General features: G+C 37.0%; 1 protein-coding gene across 4 annotated transcripts; it reads left to right on the forward strand.

Moving 5' to 3' along the window:
* Positions 1 to 126: 126 nt before the first annotated feature.
* Positions 127 to 20,759, forward strand: LOC113230119 (ankyrin repeat and MYND domain-containing protein 1-like). Of its 4 annotated transcripts, XM_026463890.1 has the most exons (16): positions 128 to 283; positions 710 to 883; positions 1,255 to 1,464; positions 2,565 to 2,768; positions 5,659 to 5,867; positions 8,340 to 8,460; positions 9,278 to 9,479; positions 11,129 to 11,645; positions 11,724 to 11,892; positions 12,144 to 12,362; positions 16,018 to 16,257; positions 16,599 to 16,740; positions 16,894 to 17,104; positions 18,311 to 18,668; positions 20,178 to 20,197; positions 20,334 to 20,453. In XM_026463890.1, coding segments are annotated over exons 1-16 (3,138 nt in total). In that variant the 5' UTR covers positions 128 to 142; the 3' UTR covers positions 20,335 to 20,453. The 4 variants fall into 4 exon arrangements, with proteins under 4 accessions (XP_026319672.1, XP_026319673.1, XP_026319674.1 ...); XM_026463887.1 differs by having other exon boundaries at positions 127 to 283; positions 20,178 to 20,759; XM_026463888.1 differs by having other exon boundaries at positions 127 to 283; positions 2,565 to 2,762; positions 20,178 to 20,759.

A 20,759-nucleotide genomic window follows, 5' to 3' on the forward strand; every position in this document is an offset into this window, starting at 1 on the left:
CAAATTGTTACAACTCGGAAAAGTCCAGGATTTCTTTTTTCTAAGATGTCCTTCTATTTTTAATGAACTCCTGCATTATTCTACGTTTTTTTAATGTATACAAGTTTTTGGATCTTATTTATTTTGAACAGTGACAACAACTATGGTAAAATCTGGTTCGCCTAGTGATCTATTGTCTAATCAAAGAAAAAAATCTTGGCCTTACGACGAATATTATTTTGGTGAACGAGATGATGAAGAGAGAAGAAATGGCCAAGGAGAAAATCATTGGACTGGAGCTGAGGTAACGTTGTGTACCTCCTAGAAAATGTTTAAGTATATTTTTATACATAATAATATATTTTTATCAACATAATGTGGACAACATCTAACTAAATTATCCAAGTAGAGTTCTTTTTGATTCATATAGATTTTAAGACTTTCGTGATTATTCACTAAATGATTATCACTAGTATCAGGTTTCTTACCACGGTATGACTTCTTTTTATTTTCCCGATATTTCGGAACGGTTGCACGCTCCATGGTCACGGGTTGACTAACGGGTTCTTTTTGATACGTTTGTATTATGATGACAAAATGTTTGAAATTAGCGAATTCATATATGATGTTTATGGTAATGACATCTGTAAAAATGAAATAATGTTAATAATGGAAACGTTAATTATTTCATAATCGAGTTTAATAAAGCTTAGTTATTGAAACTTTACAGTCAATAGAATATTACATTGGTAATTTCGTGCGGAACACGATGCATGGTTTGGGTGATTACCGATGGAGATTCAAAGGTCAGGATGGGGTATTCGTCACCTACGAAGGCCAGTTCTACGCTAACAACATGCATGGGTACGGCACTATGTCCTATCCTGATGGAAAAGTGTTTACTGTAAGTCCGTGTACTGGAACATTTAACATTATTGTACGTAGTCCAGACTAATTTATTGCTCCAACACTAAGCCCAAGATTAATTGGTGGATAAGCTAGCTAAAATCAAAATTCTTTGTTCAAAAATGTTTCGTAGTCATCATTTACAGTACAATTTTTATGGCTCGGTATGTGACTAAGTGTAGATTTTTTAAATTAACCTATGGTATCCCACTGATGGGCAAAGGCCTCTCTTAGCAACTTCCATAGCTCTCGGTCTGACGTATGTCATGCCAGTCCATAATACGCGAAACGTTAGCTAGACAAGATATTTTTACTTGTAATGCTCAAAACATTTAAATGAAACGTTTCCAGAAAGGTTTCGAATTTCAGGGTATCTTCTACAAGAACATGCGCTTTGGACCAGGAATAGAACATGTACTGCCGCTACGCTGCAATGTTGGTTTCTGGTATGGTAATAAGTTAGTGAGAATATCGTGGTCTCCTGCAGTGCCGAGCATCCTGCCTGATTTTTGCACGGGCCCCACTGGTCCTGAGTTTGTGGAACCTTTCCGAAAGATACTGAGCAAGAAAACCAAAATCGTTAGTTTATTCTGGCTATTATGAATTATAATGCAATTAGTATAGGTACTATTTTCAGTAACGTAAAAGACATCTAACCGATAAGCTTACGCAGTAGACACCGACTGGGTAAAAGAACAAACTTGTATTCAAATTAATTTCGGATTGCGTTTGCGTGCATTACATAAAAGAATAATATTAAACATGCCGAATTGTAACCACGCTTGGGACTCATATGTGAACGATAATATACAGTAATATTTTTTTAACCGACTTCAAAAAAGGAGGAGGTTCTCAATTCGACTGTATGTTCTTTTTTTTTTGTTTTTTTGTATGCATGTTACGCGATAACTCCGGTATTTGTGAACCGATTGTCATGATTCTTTTTTTGTTGGAAAGGGGTATTTCCATAGTGCTCCCATTTCATTTTGAAGAAAATCATCCACCTCAAAGGGTGGCATGTTCACGCATGAAGATTCATTTTTATAAATAGCGCCTAACTTTAATTTAGGAGCAATTACTTTTAGCAATTATTTACTTGATTTTGCAATTTCTCCAATTCAAGGCGTTTTTCTCTCGATATACTTTGCGTAGTGAGAACCTATTTTTATTATCTCCAGTATCAAGTCCTGTATAGTGGCGAACTAGAGGATATTTCAATGAAACTTAGCAAATAGACGTAATTCCACGTACTTTTGAGGTCCGCTTTTTCAGTACTTTGTACTGAGATTATTAATGATACTTCAGAGTACCTATGAAAAAAAATTTTCTTTTTAATTTGACCAACTTCGCCTGTCCCGATTTTTTTCATCATATACCTACAACGAAATTATCTTTACATAAAATTGAGTTAATCAGCACTAAATAAATTTTGATCATTTTTATTCATTTTTGTGGATAACTCACGCTTGACCAAAAAAATTTACTATGCCAAAATTGTATTCACAAAAAAGACGTAATGTGTGCTAAGACAGTTTCCTTGTATCGTCTATGATTTCGGACTACACCAGTATGGTCTTTTTTTTTAATGGGACAGTATTGTTAAAAACAAACAGTATACCTACGACAAGTGCTCTTAGGCAACGATCTGTTACTTGAATTAAAACGTGAAATTCGAACAGATTGGCGAGACCAACAGCGCGATAGAGCTTCTGAAACAATGCGGGGCAGACCCAATGTCAGCTTCGCAGAAATGGACTAGACTTTACCCAAAATTCTGTACGGACTTGCAAAGTGAACTTTGCTACGTAGACGCGTTCGATCGATACTATTACAAGGGGAAGATCACATCGCTGAAACTGGTCAATACACCGCAAAAGGTTGATGTTAGTACTTGAGAAACCAAAGTAATATAAATGTAGTTATTACTTAAATAGGTAATTATCTCTTAGAATAATATAGTTACCATAAGATTGTCTGTATATAAAATCTCTGCCACAGTGATTACTTTTGTAATTACATTTTGCACCTTGGCGTTTTCTGGGCTACAGCTATACTCAATTATTATTATAGAAAAAGTGCAACCGAAGGCATAAGATTGTATGTACGTTGGCCTGGAGTACTAAAGGCGGCGTATTTTCAATTATATAGTTCTCCTTATCGATTTCTATTTTAACAGCGACCATTTAAAATTAGTTTCTAACGTGTACACTAATATGACTCGCAGTACCGAATTTCATTTCAAACGCCTAGTCGCAAATAGACCAATAAAATTGGCCTGCACAGTTAAGATACGACATTTGAGGACTTAGTTTTCTCCTTATTTGGCGTTTTCGCTTATTGTTTCGACTCGCTTTTGTTCGACTGTTTTAACATTTTTATAGACAGTAGATCGCAAAGACGACCAATGTGACAATGTGACAACCAAAGACGACTATACCGAAAGCGTTTAATTGCCTCTTGAGCACATCTTTATAGCAGAGATGTTGACCACCATGACTCCGTTTACCTTCTGCATCGAGTGTATAGCCAGAAATAGAGACGAAATGTGATTTAATTTGTTTGAAAGCTATTCTACCAAATGACAACTGGTGACAACTGCGCTCCGATAGGCCAGCCCGAATTCGAAATATACTTTAGAGATGGTTTAGCAAATATTATATTATCGAAATCGAAAGTATATATGGCATTATAAATAACCATTACCTGTTTTTTTACCTATTTCGGATTGTGTACTATTGTTAGAATCCATAGTAATTCCGAGTGAGCAAGTGCTAAATGTATTTACATATTTGTACGCTTTTGTCGAATAAAAATTTAACGTAAGAGCGAAACTCCTCAGTACTGGCGAATATTTATTTTTTACAATTTTCCTTGTTCTGTGTTTTTAGATATTGACGTTGTACGATTTCTTCATTGAGCACACCAATTTTCTTTAAAGTGTCGCCGTCTTTCGCTTTTATAATTTTTTTATCTCTAATTATTTTATTATGAATTTTAAAGATACCATCCTCTTATTATAGTAAAGTACTTTCATTGTAGTGCCTTACTTGTCCTATCTTTATGCTATCTTTATCCTGACTTGTCAACTCTAATACACGTCTGTAAAGACGTTTTTTGGTCCGAGAATTAAACTGTGTAGGAGTTTCAGGACCGGTAGCTTAGTTGACCCAGGTGTAGTTGGTAAAAGTTCATTTTCAGATGACGATGGTATCGGACTTGCATTTTCCGATGCACGTTCAGAATTTACCCTGAAGGGGGAAAGAGTCCAGTCTATAAATAATATAAGTTTAATAAAGTTAAATTAGATGGATTACGTATATCACTTGCCACTACAGGCATATGCAGTGTAGGAATTGCGGTATCAAATAAGCGGCGGCGAATGTTTTTTGTATAAAAACAGTCTTCTGTGAAATGCCGAGAGCAAACGATGCTGTAATTGCTTGGAAACCAGTTTTCCCTTTTCGTGTAAGCAATCCATTTTTCCTTACGGCCCGGATCCTTAGGAAATCTTCTAAAACTATACAAAGATACTAAGTTTTTTTCTGTACCCACGTATTTTAAAGAAAACAACTGACAGTACACAACACTAACTGCCCATGGGTCTCCTCAAAACCCATAAACAGTCTGGACTTCTCGGGGACTTGGCACAATCACCACACTAGCAAAGGTGAATAGGTGATCGCAGAATGTTAGTTGACAAGACATCCATGGAAAGATATGGAGTGGTATTATACTAGGCCAACACCACACGGCCATAAGAAGTTAAATATACTCTCAAACAAGAACAATTTTCCTGAGCAATAAAAACGCACGACAATCTATCACGTAATAATTAGTGTTTCTTGTGTATAATCTGGCATACTTATAAAATCGATACATTATACTCATGGCTCAATACTTAACTACGACGACGTTAGGTGTAGATTTTTTTACGTTACTGATTGTTTAAATAAATCAATATACAGTAATAAGCAAGTATAAACTTGCAAATATCGATACATAATATAATTTTTTCAGTGCGACACTAGCAACACTTGCCCAAAAAATTCTATTCAGAATGAGATGACGTAATGGGAGTTGCATTAGGTGGAAGTAAGACGCATAAATGATTTGAAATAATTGATGGGTGTTGTCAATTGTTTCACTGCAAATCGACCAGTTTAACTTGAGCTATGCTATAATGGACGATAATAGAAAAATTACATAATATTTAATTACCGATGAAATGTGATTCCGTTGGTTTTGTAATTAGATGTTTTGCTGTTTTTCCCACATCACCGAATACAGCACGGCATTGTTAGAGATATTATGTTTATTACAACAAATACAGAATATTTTTTGGGATATACGGAGACGTACACACAGGTCAATAGTTGGCCTGTCAGTATTTCAGTGCAAACGAGAGTTGATATTTATAAGAGCTGTATCGCTAATGTGTTACCAGAAATATATGACCCTTATTGTCTCAATTTCGGGTTATATACTCGATGACCTTCTGCCATATCGGACTAAAAGACAACTTTGGGTAAGAGGTCGTCCTCCGTGCGAAGGACGTGTCCGCATCACCTGAGTTGACACTGACTCCTGACTTCCGTGTTAGGGACGCAATCCTGCCACTTAAGTGTCCAAGAATGATCTGAGACACCGTAGACGAAATATGTCAAGTTTCCTGTCGGATTTAGTTATAACTTTCAATCAAAAGAGATATTGTTGTCCGAAAGGTCGCTCATTTCAATTATATAATATCAAAGACAATGATTATTACTAATCCAGGTAAACAGTGATTTACAAAGTGAACAAGACGAAGACGCTTCAGCGAAATATTACTATGCGTGGAACAATAGCGATTTATTGATACAAATGATGCAGCATTGTTTTAAACATGAAAGTCAGAGGAAATCTTTCAAATTAGATTTACCGAAGATCTTAAATGGACCTAGAAAACGATATAGGCCGTCCGATAAATATGAGAAAGATTGCAGGTAATTTGTTAGTTAATAAACATTAGCAAATTTCTTAAATCACACTTTTATAAATCGAAATTTTTTTGGTAACCTTTCCCAATAGTTTAAGAGCAACTTCCGGGAAACATTTCTTGATAATTTGCTAGAATTTACCGTAGTTATAATATTTATGTTTGCCGAAGTAGTGTTATTGTTCCGGTGATATTTTAAAGTGAGTGAGTGATATTTACACAAATCTTTGAGAAAAAAGAACATAGTATTTCGCAATTTGTAAAAATGTATGTGTACGCGTAATTTTTTTTTTTTTTTCAAACAACCCAATGTCTGACGATACATGCATTCAGCCGTGATCATGGGACCATTTGTTTGAAAAATAAATACATACACACTTAGAATAATAACGCATAGAAACCTAGTCCGCACACGCTTAGTTTTTTAATAATAATAATAATACGCTTAGTGAGGCAAATTGAAGCGTTGTGACGCGTCAACTAGGCAAATAATTGTTAATTTACATTTAGATCAAAAGTGGACGTACAGAAGAATAGCTGAGCATTGAAATTGTTCTGTGAAGAAAGTTCTTAATGCAATTAATCACTATAAAACACACGGAACTGTTGAAAATGTTCTTAGAAAGGCTCGGCCAAGAAAAACCTCTCCCAGAGAAGATAAGCTAATCGTTCGTGTTGCTAAAAAAGACCCATTTAAAGGCTCAAACCAGATTAAAAATGTAGTTTTTTCGCCTGATGACACCAGAAGCGTCTCATCAAGACTGATACGCCGAAGATTCCACTAGGAAGCTAAATTGTTTGGAAGAACCTCTCGAAAGGTACCGCTTCTTACCAAGCAACATCGAGAGAAGCGATTATTATACGCAAAAAAATATGTTAATTGGACGGTACGAGACTGGAAAAAAGTTTTATTTTCAGATGAAATGACAATAAACATGACAAATTCAGGTGGAAAGCGCTATGTTAGAAGTCCTGTAAACAGTGCTTTTAATTATAAATACACAAGGAGCATAGTCAAGCACGGTGGCGGAAACATTAAAGTTTGGGGGTGTTTTTCCGTATGTGGAGTTGGTCCCGTTCGGAAGATTGAAGGTACAATGGATCAATGGCAGTACAAAAATATCTTAGAGGACACAATAATTCCCAACTCGGACGATCATTTATAACCTGGATCTTTCAGCATGACAATGATCCTAAACACACGGCCAATAGCGTCAAATGTTTCCTTAGCGAACAGCGTATATCCGTTTTAGACTGGCCAGCAAATAGTCCGGATTTAAACCCGATAGAAAATCTGTGGTATATTGTTGAAAAGAAAGTCTCAAACAAACGTAACACCAGTCAAAACGAATTATATGAAGCATTTGTTGAAGCATGGAATTCAATCCCCTTAGAAAAATGTATGACATTGATTGAATCAATGTCACGTCGTTGCAGAGCTGTTATTGAAAATAAGGGATACGCCACTAAATATTAATTATACATATTGGTAGGCTGTGGATAGTAATTATTTCGTAAATAAAAATACTAATTGATAATAATTAAAAAAATTTTGTTTTTTTACACTTTTTTGTTGTTGTTTCTAATTAGTTGTCCATTATTGTTTATACCTTAAAACTGATTTAAGTGTTTGTCCGTTATGTAATATTGAAACTGCACTTGTGTAGTGGGATTTATATTGTTTTTCTAATAAATAATAAATCGTTGAACCTATTGTTGTCCTATTTATTGTTTAGTTTGAAAATAAAAACGATTGCGGTGAAGTTTCTTACATAATATCAAGGACCGTTTGTAGTGTTTCTAATTATACGACCACCACTGTATATACGCGAGTTAGATCGAAGAAATACATTGTATATACAAATACATATATATACAAATAAATACTTCTTTCTCAAAGGAAATGAGTTTCATTTCCTTTGATAAAGAAGTTTAAAGAAATGTACATTCTTAATTGTAGCGTCATTGTACATTTTGAAAATTTTACTTATATGTTAATTTTTTATGAAAAATAATGAATAAACATGACGAGGAATTTAAATAAACTGGCTATTCTTGACAGTCATCTTCAGAAACTCATAAATTCCTTTAAGGAGCAATGTATTCGCTTCTATCACAAGATTTCGGTTGATATTCAAAATTTGCCATTTACGACGTACTACAGTCAAACAAAAACTTGACACTAACGGTGACAAAAAGCCAGTGGCAGTGACAGAGACCCGTTTTAGCTCTTGCTTGATCTATGAAATTTGAAATAAATATTGTAAACAATTGTGAATGATAAATGAAAACAAAATGTTTATTTACAAACAGCAACCCCCTAGAGTTTCTTGTTCATTGTTCTAAGGGGAATCTGCCTTATGTATGAGTAGTAGAGTTTAATCAATGTGAAAATTCAAATGCGTTTTACTTACTTGTGATTTTAAAATTATTTCATTTTGAAAAGTCCTCGCCATAATATTTTGTCTTCATGTTGCAGAACCGTATTGATGGCAAGTTACCTAGGTCATATCGTGAATGTGGCTCAGTTAGTGAACGAATACAATGTATACCCTAATATTGCCGACATACGGGGTAATACTGCGCTTATGTACGCAACTGTAAGTGATTCTTATTATTTCAGTTAAGCTAAACTAAGAAAATACGTAGTAAGTATTTTGGATACGTGCAGGGGTAAAAGGCGGCTGAAGGGCGACATATTTTATATAGCTAACGGAATCGTTGGGTTAGTTTAGTTACTCGGTTAGCTTAGTTCAGGGTGTGAACCGTGAACCGAAGTATGAAAAGATGCCCCGACTACGTGAGCTAAGCTTACTGAGCTTCGTTCGCGATGTGGACTGCACATAAGAATGTCGAGGACTTAAACCAGAAAAAAGAAAAAATCTAATGAAGTCATTGTTGATACAAAGATCGAACAAACAGTTGAACTAGCGACTTTTTCGCCAAATCGGGGCTATTCCTCTCTCAACTAAGTCGTGGAACGAGTTAGCAGATCTTACGAATTGAATCTTTGTATCAATAATAACAACAAACTAGCGGAGTAGAGTGCGAAGTCGTTCGCCTTTCCCATACATTCTGTGTGGCAGTGACAGCAGATTTGATTTGGTAAATCAAATTTAATAAAATGTAAGTATGGTTAAAATTATTCAATTTTAAGGACATTTTCGTGTCTCAATATATGCTACATCTTTTTGTTACAAACTGTTGAAGACAAACTAAACCTATTGGAAATGTAATGGTGGTGGACCTACAACTAAAGGTACGCAGATTGTAATATGTATTCAACACTGTAAAGTGAATTACAAAGGACCTCATTGGACACTCGTAAACAGTCAGCTTTGGCGATTACTCGAAATATCTGCTTGTTAAATTTCGGCACCTTCACCATATAAAATTGTAGTTTATATTGCTTCTCAGGCTGGAGATCAACCGAATATAATACACTTTCTAGTTGAAGCTGGGGCAAACGTGAACAGTTATAACGACTCCTGCTGCACTGCCCTCGGCATAGCTCTCATTCGGTATTTATGTGTTAAAAGAAATGTAGTACCCAATGCAATGATTCAGTCCTTACTACCCCCTGCAGTTATGCAAACAGGGCCTGCTTCCAAAGATAAATGTAAGTAAGTATTTTATCCCCTACTTTCTTGGTAAGTCAATGCGTACTACTTAATAACGCATTTTAGTAATGATTAGTCAATACCTGCTGTTGGTTCCATCAATAAAACTTCTATTTTTCTTCATCTGGTTTTATTCAACTCGATTGCAAGTGGACTGTATAAACACCAATACTGTAGACCTGTATAAATTCCAGATACAATTTCATAACATTTTTATTAATTAAAAATAAGTGCGCATTTCACCTCCATCTCACCTGATGGAAAGTGATGACGAGGTCGACGATGTACCATGCACACCTAAATAATGTCTATTCACTCTCGCCTTGAAAAGGTTCAAGTTATAGCGTTATAGCGCAGGCAGAAAATTCCACTCTCTAGCCGCTCGCAATATAAATGTGGAAGGGAATCGCTTCGTACCAATCCTGGGAATATCCAAAACATAGGGGTGGAATCCCACTCACGTCTAGTCTCCCGATTATGGAAAGGGGAAGGCGGAATCAAATTATGCGATTCCATCGCACACTCTCCGTGATATATCCTGTAGAATACCAATAAGCAGGCAATTTTATGGCGGTGTTCAAGGCTCTGCAGCTTCGCCTCAACTAATTCCGAGTCACCTATAAGCCTTTGGTATTTAGCAAAGCTATCCCATAAGTGACAGCAATACTCGACCGAGTTGTACTTAGTACAGCTGTAGCAACTGTCCCGGTATGAAGTAACGCCTCACCTAGGAAAGGATGCGAAGCTTCCTGGCTGCATTTTTGGCCATTGATTCAATGCCCGAAGTTCAGATTGGGTCACAGATCCATTCCAAGTAGCTGGAGACGGTCGACTATCGGTATGGATATATCACGAAAAATCGGTGCACCAAACCACTCGAATCGAACGTCCACTCAAGAAATCCGAAATCCAATTGCAAAGGTCAGTGGGACACCCATAAGAGGGAAGCTTGCTTAAAAGACTTGTGTGCCAGACCCTATCAAAAGCTGTAACGTTGTATTAACGTTAAATTAATAATTATTTTATTTGTTTTATTTGTTGTTAAAAATGTATCTGGAAGAATTCCGTGTCCAGCAATGGAACGTATAGTTAGGAATATCAATGTAGTATATTGTCTCAAGTGACACAGTCACAATCCGGGGAGCAAACTGTGAACAATCGCTAACTGGACCAATGGTTATTCTTAACTTACTTGAACTTAAAACTTTCTAATCTTAAGTTTTTGGAATCCTGAAGGATATTATTGTGACGTCTCCCACACCGTGCCGGCCCAATTATGCGTCCGAGACGCTCCTGGTTAATCAGAGCGCGCGAATTATTTCGCGAGATTTAATCTACATCGCTCGCTTGACGACCGACTATGCGCGTCTCGGCCGTCCGAGGGCTCAAGCATGTACAAGCCTAAGAAATACTATGTGTCATAATTCTTTATTGTAATTGGTACATTACATAATGTATACAGTTCAATTTGTAATTTCAAAAAGAGAAATTCGTATAGCTTAATTTGAGACTGTGACTTTTTAGAATCTGTATGTTTTCGAAGAAACTCTAATTTCAGAGTACGAATCATAAGAGTATCGATCATATTAATGCTTATTAGACATTGTTATTTTTCTTTCAATTTTAATTTTTATATCATTATTTTTAGCTCCGGAACTGAAAATTGTCTCAGAATGGTTAAAATCGCGTATAACAATGTCCACTACAGAATTCGATAAGGACAAACGTTCATTACAGGGTAAATCGCCTGGTAAAATTCAGCGAAAAGACAGCCTAAAAAAAGTTAACAGTGCATCATATGCCACCCAACCCAACAAATCATTACAAATGAGGCAATCTTCGCTGGACATAGAATATGATTCTGACGAGTCGTTTTCTGAAGATAAGCGGCTATACTCAACTATGAACAATGAATATATAATAAGAGTAAACGAAATTATGTCTGTGCCAAATGCATTTGGTGTTAATTACCTGTTTGAGTTGGATAACATAACCAGCGATGTGCTAGCGCTAGAAGAAACTCTATTCAAATCAAATGAAAAATTCACCAAGAAAAATTCTAAGATTTCAAAACTGAAAATGTCAACCAAATCTGAAATGGTCGATGCGGCGATGAGTTATGAAAAACTTTCAACTAATAGTATTGACAAACTAAAAGACGAAATGTTAGTTTAATTTTTTAGATCAAAATGTAAACCATAAACATGTACCACATTCTAATGTGTCTGGCCGTTTTGTTGTAGAAGTGCAAAAATAATGTTAACCATAATCCAATTGCTCGACGATGGTGCTGATCCGAACTTAGTCGTTTGTCCGCAGCCTGCCCTTTATATGGCTATCCTATCAAGCTCTTCACAACTCGTGCAACTTTTGATTCGTAATGGTGCTGATATAAATACTACCTATTTTGACGTAAGTTTGAATGTCCTAAATGATGTTACTGACCACGATTTATCTAAACTATCTCCAAGTACTTCTTACCCATATTTTTTGTAATATCAAGTTACGGGCAAGTAGCAGTACTGGACGAAAACGAACTCTTGCACAAGGAGCTCTACTGCTACTAAAATATGAAAGACTGTAGAAGGCAACAACGGAAGGCTTCTAAGAATCCAAATGGCATGAGATTACAGCAAATATTTAGGTTCACTGGATTTTTTCAGACACATAATTATACTCCTCTGGAAGTAGCAATATCACGTCCTTTGAATTTGGAGAATCTGGAGGTCATCAAAGCAATACTCGAAAGTGGTGCAGATACCAATCGTCGGCTATATTACACTAAAACTGATTTAGAAACGGACTACCCTGTTGAATTACCTGGTCCGACATTGATTCATGCTGTTCTTGCGAAACATACTAACTTTCAGTTTGAGGATGAAGTAAGATTTGTTTCTTCAAGTACAGTAGACTTGATTGAGTTGATATAAGAACGTGATATAAAGGATGAAAGTTGGACCTCTTTGCCGCGTTATGGCTCATGGCCTTGCATGCTATACTTAGAGTGCCTTCAAATACCTTGTAGAAGCGCACTGCAGTAGCGCGAATGTGGCGCTGCAGCCGCCACTCACGCCCCACTTTAGCAGACTAGATGTTGCATGAAAATTATGCCACACCCCAGACGCGCCACTGCAGCGTTTCTACAAACGTCTAATCTGAAGTATGAACATTCCCAGACCAATTATTTAAAAAATTACACCACTTGTTGTAGAACGCGTTTGCCTTTATCTAAGCATAATATTGTTATCATATAAAAATGTATACTTATTCAGTATGTTCATGTATTTTTGCAGTCATATACAAGGTGGAACAGAATGACTGACAAAACCGAAAAGTGTAAAAAGTCTTAAATATGTACGGAAACTCTTTTTGCTCTAAGTGTAACAGTTTCTGAGTTTTTCAATGATAAAGTCTACTCTTAAAATCTACTTTTATTATATTTATTACATTATATTATAATATATATACATTTATTAATTAGTCATAAAAACATCAGCTGTTTGGTGGCAACTACTGGGAGGTACTCAGAGTAAAAACTTTGTACTTTTAATAGGTTGTTGACCTCCGTCGTTGATCAACACCCCATTAGTCACTTTCTTTGATCACTCATCATGTGAATGATGATTAATTATGCGGGTATTTTATTTTATTACTATATGAGTAATTAACACCCCTAAGTTCCGTGTTTGATGACCCAATATTTACATTTACCGAAAAAATGCAGCTCTCATAGGATCTTCGGGAGACACTATTGTTTCTAAACTATGCGTTTTCATAAGCTACAACCACTTAAGAAAAGTTAAGTTTTCTTAATGACCCTGTCAGGAATTCAACTCATGTTGTCTGCGTCATAAGATAAGACTAACTTAAATAAACATAACTAAATTAAGTAAACACGTTCTACAATATGCGTCTTGTACTCAAATTACGATAGTCTCGTAACCGTTAATCCGGCCCTAACGTAAAAATTATAGTACCAATAGTTTACTATCATCGTCATCATACTCCGATTATCGGATCGGACATCCGATCTAAATGATTAATAATAGCATAATTATATAATCTAAATAATTTTGTACATGTTGCTCCTTTCCTTCCATTATGCAAAATACGTCATCAACATACCTCTTCCATAATTTTATTGTTGATGGTGCTACGAGAAGCCATCAAGATCACGAAGTACAAAGCATTTAATCGTGATGATGGTTTTAAACTGTCCAGTGCATGGAATCCAGTCCTTAGTGCGTGCAGTAATAAAAACAAAAACACCTAGAGTTCAGTTTTGCGTGTGGATACAATGAGTGTGGTTTATGTGAAAAAAGTGAGTGACAATGGTAAGGCCACAACAAATCGCGATGAAGGTAGTCGTCGACAGCGCAAGAGGTTGGACAGATATGTCTGCTCTTAAAGCTGTCATCTGCCGCCGTTCGGTCATCCCGTGACCATGGAGCGTGCAACCGTTCATCCGACCATCCGCCCCTGTCCTGTCAGTATATATACCGACGGCAGCAAGATCGAGGACAAGGTCGGCTGCGCTTTCACCTGCTGGCGAGATGGGTGTGAAGTGTTGAGCAAGAAATACCGACTGGAACCGTTCTGCACCGTGTACCAGTCGGAGTTCCTCGCACTCGCCAAGCGGTTAGGCTGCCGATGGAGGGTCCTCGCTACAGGAAGTGCGACATCTTGAGCGACTCACGCTCCTCCCTGGACGCGATAGCGAACCCGCGATCCATGCACCCTTTGGTAAACGAGGTCAGGTCGAGTCTATCGCAGGCGGCCGAGCAGGGTAGCAGCGTCAAGCTCTGGTGGGTGCACGCTCACGTCGGCACTGTCTACAACGAGCGCGCGGACGAGCTCGCCAAACATGGTACCATCTGTGAGAAAACGGCTACAGACTACGGCAGATTCCCTATATCGTATGCCAGACGAGTGATACGTCAACGAACCCTGGACGCCTAGGAAGAGGAGTATTCTGCGTCCGCAAAAGGCAGCATCACCAAACTGTTTTTCCGGACATACGCCAGGCGTACCGAGTTATCGGGAAAATTGGCGTATCCTACTGGCTGACTCAGGCGTGGACTGGTCACGGCGGGAACACCGCGTACCTCCATCCAGTTCAGATGCTGCGATGACCCTAGATGCATGTGCTCCCCAGACGCCGCACAGACGCTCGAACATGTCCTGAACGAATGCCCCGTATTCAGGTCCAACAGGTTGAAGCTCGAATTCGAGGTCGACAAGAAACTCTCGACCTCGATATGGAGCGCCCTCCTGACAGGGAAGCGTTCAGGACAGAAAATTTGCCGACTTCTGTGTGGCGATTATGAAAGCAGTAGCGCAGGCCAACAAGGCGAAAACAAAACCTTCGTAGTGCGGAGGGGACAACGTGGGCGAAATTATTACTGAAACTCTGACGTAATATTTTATTTCATTTATTATATTTTTTTTTACAATGATTTACACTATTTTATTATTTTTTACAGTTTTATGACACTATTACTATTTTAACAATTTTACAAATGACTTTATGCTATTTATATTAATTAAAAACATGGATTTTATTTTATTTCTATTTTAAAATTTTTAATGCTATTTTGGCGCGAGGATTATTTTCTACCGTGGCTGCGTGAAAATGTTGGCAAAGACGCTAGAGCATGCAGCCAAGTTTTTAAATTACCAAATAAACTGATTTTTTTTTTTAAATAAACTCAATCTGTGAATGCACACTGTTGCTTTCCCGCCATTTTAACAGCGCGCTAGCGCTGCCTACTGACTGGCGCCGCGCAGCGATTTGTTCGAAATTTGAATAGCAACAGAGCGCTGCTCACTAGCTGGAGTCGTGCGGCGGCGATCAGTTCCATATTTGAAATGGCAAATAATACTGTTATGGAATTTGTATGGACTATAACTTAACTGTTTGCTTTGGTAACACACGCGTTTTTTATGACCCGCTTTACATATTTAAAACCGATGGAATTACATCAGCTTTACGAGCAAGGGTGTTAAAAAATTATTAATACAAAGATCGAACACTCAGAAAAAATTCCTTCGATCCGATCGGATTCGAAACGACGTCTTCTTGCATGCCATGCCAGACGCTATACCAACTGCCCTGTCGTGTTGGCCCTACTGGTGTCGGGAACAGCCACCTGAAGGGTGGCGACAGCGGTCCATGCACGGTCGAACTTATTTTTTTTAGAGATTTCAAAGCTGTTTGTCATATTATTTGTAATTTTTTTTTTTGTGGAGATCCACTCAAGCATGTATGACGCAATATGATTTACAACGGCAAAATCTGCAGCATCAATCTTAAGGACATAGCATCGTGTCACATTTTTTAAATAATACTAAGTGATAGGATGTCGTACTAGTCGTACGCCTGGTAGTAAGTGCCACGCATGTCCACAGCAGTTGCAGTATCAGTCAGAGCTTTAAATCGCAAAAACCTGAGTTCCAGAGAAAGTTGACAAGTCTCATGTGTCTTTAATTGCTTTGATGGGTCTGTAAGCTAATCTATTAAATAAATAATGTTCACAGATACGCAACCAATTAATAGAACTTCTTCTCGCACATAATTGTGACCCAACAGTTCAATTCAAAGGGCGGTCAGCCATTGACCTTCTCATGATGACGAAAATTGACCTCATAGATATTTTCATGAGGAGTCCTAATGTTGATCTTAATGCTGTAATTAATATGAAAAACCAAACTATTCTCGTCAAAATGTTTGAATATGATTATTTCCAAAGTACTACCGGAATGGATCGATTGCCTATCGTATGTAAATTATATAATATTTTGCTTGATTTGCAATTTTCTTTGTGTTACACTTAAGCCTTATTCTTGAATACAGATACTTGTCATAACTGTTATAAGTACGGCAGAACACCAAAAAGATACAACCCGACAAAATTCCTTGTTGCAAATTTAGGTCAGCTTCAGATTTACCGCCCATGCTTGTATTTTTGTCACGCGTATCTGTTATGGTCTCGAAAACAGTGCGTTAAAAGTCACAAATGTGGACTTGCTTATTATACGTACATCTCTGATCTTCTTCGGCTTCTCAATAACTTAAACAATTACTGCATGTTCTCATATAAGTAATGTATCGGTTACAGTTGACAAACCTTCTTCTCTATGGTGCTGATCCTCTAATCGAGTGCCGCAACGAAGATGAGGTATATGGGAACGTATTTGCCTTTGCAAACAAAACTTTGAATGATAATATGCCACCTGTTACTTATTCTTCGTCGAATACAGGTAACATTACATTACATATTCACGTGAAGAAAATTCATTTTAGTTATTTTGTGATAGGCACTTGAGGCTACAACATAAAATTTGCCGTATAGCTTTTGTCCGTCAACAACGGTGAGATGACTAAATGAAGCTGTATCTTTTGTTGTATTTTAGGACAAGTCGCAAAAGGTAAAAAAGCAAGTCGCACCTCTAAATTTGATGTGAAAAATAAAGGGAAAAGTAGATCTTCAAAACTTGACGAAGAACGAAGTAAAGCGACAGAATACCAAGGAGCTGTAGACTTGATGAGGGAATGTGCTAGATTGTTGCATATACGGTGGCTTCAGGGGAATTTAATGAAGGAACTCATTGATGTAATTTATAAGTAAGTTGGATTTTTTGAATTATCAGTAGTTTGAATAAAAATTCATTTTTAAACGTATACAGAAGTTCACCACCACTGCGCTATCAAACTAGACGATTCTTGAAAAGTAAATTTAATGTTTAGATACCCTGTATCGCGGGTGTCATGGACGGGCTATCTATGTAGACAACCAAAAATTACACCTAAACTCACGACAAAAATAAATGTAGGCCACACAAATACTTTTCCCGGCCCGGGAATCGAACCTGGGACCTCTGGGCGGCAGTCCAGCAAGGTATCCTTTCGGTCACGGAGGCAGTTTCAATTACAACGCCTTCTAGTATATTTAGACTGTATGTACTAGTTGAACACGTCAAACAATGGACTTGGGTAAGATCGATATAGAGATGGCAGTGGCAAGCACACGACTTTGGTCAGACAGTTTAAAACGGGCGAGGATCGGACGAACCCCAGTGCCACTCTTTATGAAACTTGATGTTTTATACTTTCGAACTATACTGTGAAAAGTGGATGAACAATTTAATTGACATCAACTGACTTTATTATTTCACCGCCGGCCGAACGAAGTGACAAGGAATAATGAATAATAGGCCAAATATCGAATTCCTGACTAAATCAGGGGGTACTATCCCGTTCTCCATCCGATATCCTTTCGAAACATTTACTGTCAAATACGATTGAAGCTTCATGCTTGACATTGCATTTTGATTTGGTCGAGTATTACTTATTTGTCAGTAATTGTTTCGGTCGAATGTCAGACAGAGAATTGGGATTAGGCCCCCCCAGTGCAGTGGTGTAGCGTGGGGGGTGCAGAGCAGTGGACGGCATAGCAATGGGGGCGGCGGGGAGCACGACCTAGCCCTAACTAGTCAAAAATATTATTTTTACTTAAAAAATAAATTCCACTATTTGAGAAAAAGATATCCTGAATAACACAAAGGTGGCGAAGGCAGGCGAACATAAAAACACACTCTAGCCGAGCGTGCCCGCACGAACTAGTTTAACAATCGTGAAAATAGAGGGGGCAGCAAATTTAAAGCTGCCTCGGGCGGCAGAAATTGACGTTACGTAGTGGCGTAACGTCAATTTCTGTGTCCCAGTGATGAGGATGTTTCCCTCGTCATTTCTCGGGCAAAGCTTTTCCTTTTTAGGAAACTGTAAGTAAACATAAAATAAACAAGGAGTCAAAATTGCTATATTCCGCAGATATAAACATCGAACTTGGAATATGATATTCAAAGAACACAAGAATCCACAAAGCGCTGGCCTCTGGCTGACAACTCACCGATGCTTGGAAATTTGGGACGTCCTCAAGACTACCAACAAAAAGTTATACACCGATGATCGAATCTTCAAACATTTGCTACGCATCATTCAATTTTACAATAACAGATTGAAAGCCGATATACCAATTGCGAGTGCCATGACAACTTCGGAAAAGAATATTATAGAAACAGACGTCAGTTGTTTGATACATGAACATAGGATCGCATCGAAATTAGCGCAAGAAGCGAAGGAGAACATGAAAAATATTTACGTCAAACCTGAATTTGCTCCCCGACATGTTAGTACTTCTATACTTCATTTTTAATTTATGGTAAATTGTGTAATGCTTCTAGCGGCCAAAAGAAGAAATTAACATTTTTGTACAAATATTTTACGAGGTCGTAAGCTACTACTGTCACTGATTAAACTCATAGTAGCTCCCCAGAATGTTATATTAGGGGTTAAAGTATGAAATTGCCGTTTCGCACTGAAAAATTAAAACAATTTTTTTTAAGATTAAATATATTTGTTTAATCAAAGTTTTTTCCCTTGTTGTCTATACATTTCTGCCATGTAATCGGAAGGTCATTTAAACCTTTGCGATAGAACTCTGGAGACCTGGACTCCACAGCTGTGTGAAGGGATTTTTGTACTGCTTCCTGGGAATTATATTTCCATACAAAAAAAAATCAAATTGCGGGAAAAAATGGTAGTCGGTCGGGGCGAGGTCCGACGAATATGTAGGATGATGGATAATTTATATCTGCAGGTCTTGTAGTAGTAAAACTGTTTCTCAAGCAGTGTGAGGTGTTGCGTTATCATAGAGCAATAACGGTGAAGCTGTTTTGCTGCGAGTTCCGTCGTCATTATTCCAACGCCATATGTCATATTGTGGGTATGCTAACATTAAACCATGACGTTTCGTGGTAGTTTGATACGGATCGGCTTTCATCATTACCTTCAATTCAACGTTATTTACATTTGTGACTGGTCTTCCTCGTGGTTCTTTCTTCAAGTCGTAATTTGCCGTATTGCCGGCGTTTGCCGTATTTGCGTATGCCGTATCCTCTCCAAATACAGCATTGACAGTTTCTGCTACGTTAACTCCATGTGGAAATTCGTATTCGAAAATTAGGTACTCAGATTTTCGCTGTATCTGTCTTCACGTTAAAAGCTGAATGTAAAAACAATTGAAAGTCGAACAATCAAATATCATGTTTTTTAAGTTAAGCATGTTTTACTTTTCGTGTGAAAAACGTTTCACTCTGAAATCGGACACCATACAGGTTTAATTTTAATTTAAAGTGGCCAGTAAAATAAATCGGCAATTTCATATTTAAACCCCTATTATTAATCCTTGAAACCACGCGTACTTCTTCTCATTTTATTCTTCTATATCAATACGACTCATTATTCTACAGCTAGCTATGATATCATTGAAGGACTGCTACGTAAACCCTTTATGTAGCAGAATAAATAAATAAAAGAAAAATAACAATTTAAAAAAATCATTAGCACAAAATTATACTTAAATTATAATTATAATTATATTTATATATAATTATATATTAAACAAAATAAAATCTATACATACCTCTATTGTTTTAATTTACTAACATTAAAAAAAATAAACGCTGTCAAACAATATAGTAGGTATTTACACATCTACCTATCTATTATACGATTCGGCCAGACTTATTAAATTGTTAATCACGTTCATTCCCCTTTATAAATGTTAGTCTAATGCAACGCGAAAGTTTAAAAGTTTATAATTTTTAATTTATTAAGAATTTTAATACATTTCCAGGATAAAAGGTTTCAAATCTGTTTCGAATGCGCTCTTCCTATTAAGATAGACAAGTCAAAGGTGGACTTGGGAAAAGAAAAGTCTTTATTGGATACTTCAAAGTCGAAATTAAAAACGGGCATTCTAAAGACACAATCAAAATTGATTATGCAAAAGAATGGAGAAAAATCAATGTTAGAGGACAAGTTGAAATCAAAATTAGATGTGCAAAAGAATGTAGAAAAAACAATATTTGACGTTCCTGTTGGCGACTATAATGAAAGTTCAATATTGATCGATAATATGGACAACTTTCTATGTCCAATGTGCGAGCTCGTGCGTTTCTGCAACTTATCATGTTTGAAGATAAACGTAGATAGAGCCAACTGCCATCCCTGCAGCAAATTTTTGAAAGCACAATACTTTATCAGTTCAGACATTGAAAATGTAAACTATGTTTCGGATCTAAATATTGTACAATAAAATTGATTTTACAAAAAATCTTTTTACGTACACTGTCAACCAAATTTTTAAGTTTTGTATACATTTTATAAGTATCAGATGGACACGCCTACTTGTGATGTTTATATTAATTTATTGAAG

The sequence above is a fragment of the Hyposmocoma kahamanoa genome, unplaced genomic scaffold, assembly GCF_003589595.1.
Source record: "Hyposmocoma kahamanoa isolate Upper Pololo Valley unplaced genomic scaffold, ASM358959v1 63, whole genome shotgun sequence".
Taxonomy (NCBI): Eukaryota; Metazoa; Arthropoda; class Insecta; order Lepidoptera; family Cosmopterigidae; genus Hyposmocoma; species Hyposmocoma kahamanoa.